We start from the raw sequence: 9,318 nt of genomic DNA, 5'->3' as shown, positions 1-9,318 counted from the left end.
TAAGAAGCTCCATGAGCTCTGTAGGTGCGTGGCTGAAAACAGACACTTAAAAAACCCGCAGTTGCTGTTTAGTGTGACTGAGTGGCGAGAGGTCGGGGATTCCCTTTGCGATGCGATCCTTAGCGGCAGCAAGTCGGGCAAGGACTTGGGGACTGCCTGCCGGGAGGTCATAAACCATTTACGATCCCTGGTTGCGGAGAAAAAAATGGCTATGGCTGCCTCAGACCTCCTCGGTCGGGAAACCGAGTCGCAGTCTACCCGATTATTTGGTCTCGGCGCTCCGTCTGCAAAAGGCATAATTGTTCCCATTAAAAAATCTGCGACAGAGCTATTACACCCGCCGGAGGGTGCCACCACAATGGGTGCTCCACGCTGCCCTGACAGCTACCGAGAGCCACCCCCCCGTTAGATGAGGACGAGGGTACTACGGCGGGTCCGAGTGCGCCTCTGAATGAGAACGCGGAGTCTGATAAAGAAAATGAACCCACCCCACCTGCACCTGCCCCGATCCCCCATCCCTGAACCAAACCCTCCGACCAGACCCTAAACTGCTTGCAGCAGCAATTGACTGAATGCCATCTGCCTACTGCCGGTCGTGATGTTCAGATCCTGACCCGGGAAGGTGTTATCCTCCACCCTGCCGCTCCCCAAAGTCGTTGGTCTGGGGTTGTAAGAGACGCTATATTGGAGGGAGAGTGGGAAGCTGCTTCTGCTGTTGCTTGTCCAGTGCGGACTACTGCTTTACCTGCTGGTTCAGCAGCCGCTGTGTGGAAACCTTTTGATTGGAAATTTATGCAGCAGCTGCGACAAGCCGTGACACGATATGGATTACAATCTGAACCAGTCAAACACTTGTTGACTTATTTGACTCTGAAATCACGACACCCAGTGACTGTACTTCACTAGCCAGATTGCTTCTTACACCAGCACAGTTCCCCGCGCCCCACCAGCGTGCCGTGCCGTGCCCCGCGGCTCCCCCCGCTCGCCCGCCCACCCACTGCCACGGATCCCCCCAGCTGCTGGCGAAAAGGGGAGTCCAGAGTTCGGTGTGGAGCTGCAGATCGCACCCCCGCTGGTGGTAAGACCGCGTAGAGTAAATCGCGGCAGGACTCTACGCTAAATTCCACTCTGTGAGAGGAGGCGGGGGGGCACTACGGAAGGCCATGACGAGTAAATCGTGGCAGGGCTTCTCCGTGCTGATATCCTTTCTGTGAAAGGGGAGAGCTCTGAGAAGACCCTGATGGAATTAGACGCGGCAATTAAACTGTTAACTGGCATCCTCCTTAAGAGAGGGGAGGGCGTTAAAGAGGCAGAAGTGGACCTTGACTCCGGCGAACCCTTCTTCCAACAACCTGCATGCTTATTGTGGTAGTGCTGGGGCTGCCTGGGTCTCCTGCCCAGGCTGCTGGGGCTTGCAGGAGGGGACCCTGGGCCCACCACCTGGTTGAAGCAACTCTCCTGCATCTGGCGCGCAAGGGTCACTCGCCAACCTGCGCTGGGCCAAGTGACATGCTCTGCCGGCCCCTCGACGCCCATCCCGAGCCATGCCGTCCGCAGGGTCTTCGTGGGAAACACTGCCCTGGATTACATCCAGCTCAACCTCTGCCGAGGGTCTGCGGCGCCGGGTGGGGTGAACTCTTCTAGCTGAAGGCCACCGGAGGGAGCCCCAGCAAAGCAAATGAAGGCTCGCAGGAGCTTCTGCACCCATCACCTAGAGCCGCGGCTTTCACCAGGTCATCTCCAGGCCCTTCGAACTCAGAGGATTTTTTTAAATTTTTTTTTTAGGGGGGGGGGGCGGGAGGCGTGTCACAGAAAGCAAACGGAGAACATCTCGTCTGCTGTCAGGAGGTGTCCATCACCACACATCAGTCTGCTTCTTTACTAGACCACAGGGCACGGTGGCGCAGAAACCCTAGAGCACCCATGAGTACATGTACCACAGGGTAATGGGAACAGCCTGTTCACCTGCACTTCTTACCCACGTGTGGCCCAGGAGAACTCCCAACTCCCACTGGATTTTGTGGGAGGTTTGTCTGACTCAAGGAAGCAGCATGAAGCTTGTTGTAGGTGTACAGTGCTTTGCCTTTCTGCAGGCTGTTATGACTGGTCTCTTTTCCTAAACAAAACATCTTCCATAAATGTATTTCAGGGTAAATCAGGCACACTCCTTTTTTTGTGAATGTGGAGCCGTGAGCAGAGTTGAGCTGCAGATAGCAAAGGGAATGTGCAGGAGGTTCCCCCCCTCACACCTACAACAGCTTGCTCTGATATTCCTGCTCTAGTTCACTAGCAGAAATACCTGCTATTTTTAGGTCTAGTGTTTGCTGATAAAAAAGCTCCACTGTGCGGGTACAGTCCCATGACAGACATGAGCTGAACAACTTTGCTGCTACAGAAAGGGAGAAGCCTTACACGCTGTCTTCTTCCTTCTACCCTATCCTTCCTGCTGTCCTTCCCTCCTCCCACCTTGCGCTCCCATCTGTGCAATGCAGCCTCATTTCCCCTTGCAAATTCTGACTGCAAGATAAAACGATTCAGCTTATTAACCCAGCCATTTGAGCGAGTTCAATCCGCTCACCATGCAGTTAGGCAAGTATGAGAGATGCAATGACAAAACAAGCACTGGGAGGGGTGGAGGGAAACCTGCCCCTCACACTGTGGCTGAGCTAATGTTAGCTAAGCTCCTGCTGTATCAGGAAACCATAATCAAACGAAGCCAGCTGGAGCCAGGCTGAAAACAAACAAAATGATGCAATGGGGATAGCAGATCTGCAAGCTGCTTCCCAGAGGACAGCGTATGCAAGGAACTTGCATAGGCTCAAGAGGCCCTAGACAAGTCCTTGGAGGAGAGACATAGTAACGGGTGCTAAACTGACCCCCTAAAGGCTCAGGAGGTCCCTTGAGCTGAAAAAAAGTTGGTGCTGGGAATGTACCTGGGGAGACAGGGCAGCTCATATATGCATACCCTGCTCTTCCTCTTTCTCCTGGATATGCCTTTTCCTTCACTGGGCAGACACACTCCCTAGTGATCTGCTCCCTCCCGCCAGAAGGCAGCACGTCCTCCTCCAGACAGGGAAGGGATTCTGACCATTTTCAAAGCAGACTGACCTATCCCTCCTGATAACCATGCAGCCACAGAAGAGCACGCACCAGACACCACACTGCAACAGCTACTGGCAGGAGGACCAGCAGACATTTCTCTGCTGCTGCTGGCAGCACAGGCACCCGCACTGAGCTGGAAGCAGCCTCTGAACATGTACACGTCAGTCCCCAAGGCCTTATCGGCAAGCTCGTGCTGCACACCCAAGTGCGTCACCTCAATGGACTGCTTCCAACAGCCAGGCAGCTAGTAGGGCCCCCAGTGCTCCAGCCAAGGCCAGATCAGCCAACTGTTGTGGTGGGCTCCCCACCACAGATCAAGCAGCATGACTGGCTGGGCTCCCTCCAAATTTGCCAAGGTTTCCACCAAACTCTGCTTTCACTGCCTTGCTGTCCTCCCAGTCCTCTGACTGCTGCAAAGTACTTAGGGCATCAAGCAAGCAATACCTGGAGAGGTTTTCCAAGAGTACTCCAAAGAGATCAGCTTCTTCTACAAAATGCTCCATCCAAACTGCCCAGGAAAGCACAGAGATGAATTTCCCTCAAAGGGGCAGCTGGATTTGCTTGTCAGGTGGATTTTGATTACTTTCTAGGCAATCCTTTTGGCCCTTGGAGTGTGTGAAAGGGGCGAGTGGATCAGGGACATCCCTGGGGCAGCACTTCACAAAGTTGGGAAAAGAGGTGTGAGCCAGGATTACACTTACAGGGGCAGGCACTGAAAGTGGAAGAGAAAAGTTTCTCTACTCCTTTTTCTTGGGGAAAGCATGGGAGCCAGTGCAGCGAGAGCACAAGGGATAAGGCTCACCCTGGAAAAACCACCCTCCTGGCCGCAGAGCTCTCCTGCCAGGTCAGTACTGCTACTGTCTCTATTGACTTCTCTTCAGGGTCAGGCTAGGACACCTGAAAAAACCATGAATCCCCGCCTAGGGAGGGTGGGGGGTGGGGCTAGAGGGCTATGGGGAAAGAAAACAGGGAGAAACCAAGTGGTTTGCATGCAGATAAGGAGAGTGTAAACGGTGGGGTACATCACTCTGGAGGAGCCAGAGGTGAGGCAGCAGCCTTGGGCACTGGATGTATTTGTGTGCTGAGGTCTCCCTCTTGGATGAATGAGGGCGGCCACAAACACACCGGTGCTCACCGCTGTGTGCAGAATGTTCCCCCCTTTGCCCCTAGCCGGTGGGGTCAGGTCTGTGCCCCTTGCCAGGGTACTTCACCCTCACTGCCATCTAAGAGGTCTTGCCGCTCTGTGTGTGAGTGAGGAGACAGAGTGAGTGCAGCGTGAGTGTGGAGAGTGCCTTCACAGCACCCTTTGGAGATGGAGGGGCTGGATGTAAAACCTCCCTCCCTGTGAGCCTGACCTTGGTGGACCCTCCATCTGGACCTCCAAGGCTGTTCCTAAATTCTTATCCTGACTCCTGAACATCTCCTGTCCATCTTGCTGTTTGGAAAATCACCTGATTTCTATACCTCCTCTGTAAAGGAAGGAGGGTGGCATTTTTGTCTAGCTTGTAAGCTCCTCTGGGCAGGGAGAGAGGGCCCTTTATACTAAAGAACCAGCATAATTAGGGTCTTGACCCCAGACAGCACAGCAGCTTGCTGGACCAAAGTGCTAAACACAACATCAAAAATGTGTTGAACTTAAAAGTCCTACAGCTTTATTAATTTTCCTGTTTTTCAATTGTAAGACATTCCCTAATAGCAATAGCTAACAAATCAGCAGTGCTTCTAATAAGGGGTTGGGTTTCAAAAATGCTCCAAGGAAAAGCTTCCATAAGACCCAAATCTCTCATCATGCTCTGTAGTCCCCGCACCGTTGCTTCTCTAATATCGTTCCTCAACTCAGCATTTCCTCTCCTCTTGCCACTCACCCTACCCCACTGACTGCCCCTCATACCAGACTACTTAAAGTTACCTTCACTCACAGCATCAAAGCAGCACCCTCACATCACTGATGGTGATCAGCGCTCAACTGTGAGTGACCTGGAGGCCTGAGAGAGTCTGTCCACACGCACTCAGGGGCAGGGTCCTTCATGCCTGTGTATGTCACCCCAACAGATGCACCAAAGCCAAAGCCAGTTCACACCAGATGCACTCCTCCCCCAGACCCATATGGAGAATACGGCTATGAAGACCTCGCCTTTCTCTGCTGTACTGTGTAGCAGTTCACTGGGGTTGCTACAATTAAGGATCTTTGATAAGATCTGCTTACATAACCATGGTGATTAGTGAAATATAGGCATGGAAGTAGATTAGATGAGATTACTAGCTGCAGCTCTGTTCTAATGTACATGAGTTGCCTTTTCTGATTAATATTTTGATGTTACATCTTAAATTCGTTCTCTTTCCTCACAGTTGCGTCTTGTTCCAAGAGGTGTCAAGCAGAGAGCTGGTAAAATTGTTCAAAGGGCTTGCAGGCTGTGCGTTACTAATTATTCCTACACACGCGCTGTTAGCAAAATACCTGAGAAACCTTTAACCTGAGAAACCAAGACCTGTGCACTGGCCTGGAACTCCAAGTACTTCTTTAATTAACACAAGCAAACAAGAGAGTGCTATTTTCCATTGAATGCATTAAGCACTTTATGTACTGACCCCCAGGATGTTTCTGTTTGTTTTAATCTCTTTTTTCCATATCCAAGCATTGCTCTCTTTTGTTTCAGAACCAATTTTTCTTCCCCTTTCCTCCTTGCTCTGCCTCTCTTAAAACTTGCTGCTTCCCTACCACCCTATTTTTTCTCTCACCTCTTTATCACCAAACCAAATCAGGGTGGCACCATTTTCTCCTCACCATGTGTTAGCTGGTATCCAGTGATAACACTGGGCTTAAGAGGCAGACCAAAATAGAAGAGGGTTTGTGGCAGTACTTGACCCAATAGATCTAAGCAAGTTGGGGTGGAGGAGTAACCTGTAGTGGCAGAGTGTGTGTAAAGCCCAGGAGTGTATCCAGGCTGCGTTTCTCACTCCTGAGTCCTGCAAGTGTCCTCAACTAGATTTGGGGAAAATAAAATATGCAGTAATAATTAGTTACATGGAACTCTGTATTTGATTCCTGCTTTTCTCTGGAGACCCTTCCTTCTTGTTTCCTTTACTTGGCTGGTTCCTGTCTTCCCTCCCGCTTTTCTAACTGTGTTGTCAAGATTAATTTCAATGGGTCTTCTTCCCTCTCTTCTCACAGTCCCCAGTTTCTGTCCCAGGTCCCTTTCTTCTGAGCTTGGCCCTGTATGTAAGGAAGCTGAGAAGGAGCCTTTTATCCTCACCGTGACATGTCCACAGGATGCTGTCTCCAGGGTCTGTAGGCTCTGTCCACCCTGCTGCCCTTCCCTTAGGCAGATGCACTGCAGCATCTCTTTCTTCCAACAATGGTTTGGTTACATTGACACAAGGGGAAGATATCACACTTCTCAGATAATCAGCCACAATCTGCTAACCCCTCTTTGACGCTGGATTAATTACAAGCTCATTGACGCCTCATGAACTCACACACACAAAGACGTTTTGTTTCATTTCTCCATTCATTCTTAGATACCTGGAAGGAAAAATGTGTGAAAAGACTGGCTGCTATTACTATGCAAAGCACAGAGATCCCTCCCCCTGACACACTGCAGGTACCGTGCAGGCTCAGCACCCTCCTGCTCTGGTGAGCTGAGGTGACAGTCTTGTCGGCACATGCACAGCCAGGCAGAGGATTATAAAGTTCTGGTGGGGATGGAGTCCACTGTCCTCAGTGTAAGCCCCCCGCCCCCCCCCCCCCCCCAGTACAGAAAACTGCATAGAAAATGAAAAGCAAAATATGAGTGGGTTTATTTTTCAGTAGTTCCATGACCTGTAAGGTGTAGACCTGGTCCTAGGGCTACTGTCTCACAAAACTGAGAAAAGATACTGTTAGTCAAGCACTTTTTACCCAGCCAACCATTACCAGCACCGTAATGATTACAGAAGCCACAAAGCAGAGCTACATGCAATTTTCTCTTTCAGCTTGTACTCCTAGCGAGTTTAGGCATCTACTTCCACTGGAGGCATCATAAGATTTCTGCTTGGCACATACAAAGGTGTGTTTCCAACATGGAGGCAACTGTTTTGGTTTTCTGATAATTTTCTAATTAGCATCTCCAGGTCAACTTATTGTCTGTGAACCATGGATCCCAAGACCAGCAGACTTCAGCGCAGCTGTTCATTCCCTTGATGACTTGGGATAGGTCAAGACTCACAGCAAGTTCCCACCAGGTGACTGAGCTGATCCAGCAGCATGCTGCTATTGAAAGGGGCTGTCCCATTCCTTCATCAGCCTTGCTCCAAGCTACAGCAGTCCTGATCTTCCCTCATGCTACCTCTGGCACTCATCGAACTGCTCAGTGAGCCAGTTGAGTTCACGAGATGAGCAGCAAATCACTTTTATTCGCAGCGTTTGGCTTCTGCTGGTTTACTGAGTTTAAACCGCAGTGGTAAGCCTAAGTGGGAGGCAGACAATCAGTGAGCAACTGGGGCAAAGAAAGTGCATCCTCTAACACAACACATACAATGCAAGGCAAAGCTAAGCAGCAGCGCCTGTTCTGTGGTAACAAGACCTTATGACTTGCCAGGAATTTTTGCTTCTAACACCTGGATCACAGTTGTGAATTTGAAGTGAAGTCAGGGAGTGCAGGAAGAAGGAGTGAAGTTAATCTGTATGTGGCAGAAGTTCTAGCAGAAAGTTTTTGTCATCTCAGTAAGGAGCAGTGGAGAGCAGAATACATATGGAAAGAACATGGCAGGACATACAGCCGTGCCAAGAGGACTGTCCCTGTCCTGTGACAGGTCACAGCACCTTTTAATCAGCTCAGACCAACTGAGGAATCCCAGGGTATCATAGAAAGCAACTAGACTCCCTTCATTGGGTATAACTATTGTCAAAAGTAGTGAAACGTTACTAAAATTATCATTCCATTCTTAAAACACATGCATTTTAAAAATCTTTTAGAATCTGACAGAAAAATAAACATTCAGCTTACTTCCTCAGAACTGGACTTGCTGTTAAGTTTCGATTGTATTGTGTTAGGGCACAACACAGCAAGTACTTGTGCTTGCAAACAGTCCTATAGACTACAGCTGGGGCTATGAACATTATGTGAAATAAAGCATGTCTGTAAATGTTTCAGGGAATTCCAAAACATCTAAGAGACAAATGTTACTTGTAGTACACCAAGTGTTCATCTTGTTTTCTGCATCAACAAAATGAGTAAGTTAGCTTTCCTGCCATTGTTTTCAGACTGGAACACCTTTTTTGTTGCAAATGTTGATCTGGCTGTATAGCAGCAGCCTTCTCCATGCATTACTATTCCATTTCAAAAATGTTAGTTTGCTTTGTTCAAATTTACAGGTTTTGGCCCATAATTCCCAAAACAATGAGAAACAATTTGGTCCTACCCTCCACTCTGCTTTTAATTAAAATGTACGTTTTTCTTTGCAGCTTATCCAGCTTTTATTTAAACTCATTCAAAACCTGCACCATCCTGCCTTTGAGGAATTAGTTTTATTCCAGCACTTGAAAACATGGTAACAGAGGTCTAATTCAGGTTTCTTGTCAGCATCGTTTATACTGATGACTAATTGCAGGAAGACTCTCTAGCTTCTAAGCAGGATCCTTATCTCCTCTAGTGTCATACAAACTTCTCTTAACGCAGCACCCCGGCAAGCCCTTCCTCCCCATGTTCGATCATTATTTTTTTTTCTCAGACTGCCATCTCTTCAGTTGTCACAGCCTTCGGCCACGTGCTTCAGTAACAGTCAGAGGCTTCTCAACTTCCTCAAGCCAGTGCTTAAGCCGCCTTTCTTCCGCTCTGAGCGAACTCTGGCAGCGCTCAGACTGGCTCAGAAGTTGGGGTACAACACCTCGATGGCCACACCACACTGCAGAACGGGATGGGTGTGGGCGAACAGGCCACCTGGGCACACAGGGAGGCACAGCACGCTTCAGCACCCCCCCCCCCAGCTGAGCCGCTGGCAGCACAACGTGCGTTATGCCTGACGCGACGCTCCTGACGAGACACACGCCAGCCGCTGCCGAGGCCTGCGGCCGCCAGGGCTGCCCCCGTCCCGCCGCAGGCCGCTCAGCCGCCGGCGGGCGCCCGCCGGAGGGCGAGGGGCACCGCTCCGCCCCCGGCCCCGGCCGAGGCAGGGCTCGAGGCCGGGCTCGCGCCCGGGGGCCGGGCCCGGGGCTCGTGCCGCGTTCGAGCCCGCCCC

At 50.5% G+C, this 9,318-nt stretch overlaps 1 protein-coding gene across 1 annotated transcript in view; it reads right to left on the bottom strand.

The window, feature by feature from the left end:
* The window catches only part of CRYAA (crystallin alpha A), a 30,353-nt gene extending 21,086 nt beyond the window's left edge, over positions 1 to 9,267 (bottom strand). The window contains exon 1 of the mRNA XM_080376767.1: positions 6,357 to 9,267. Coding sequence (XP_080232893.1) covers positions 6,357 to 6,443 — 87 coding nt within the window. The 5' untranslated portion in view covers positions 6,444 to 9,267. The remainder of the gene's footprint in view (positions 1 to 6,356) is intronic.
* Between the last annotated feature and the right edge of the window lie 51 nt (positions 9,268 to 9,318).

Source organism: Falco punctatus, assembly GCF_963210335.1.
Source record: "Falco punctatus genome assembly, chromosome: 2".
Classification (NCBI taxonomy): domain Eukaryota; kingdom Metazoa; phylum Chordata; class Aves; order Falconiformes; family Falconidae; genus Falco; species Falco punctatus.
This window is presented reverse-complemented; position numbering and strand designations above follow the sequence as displayed.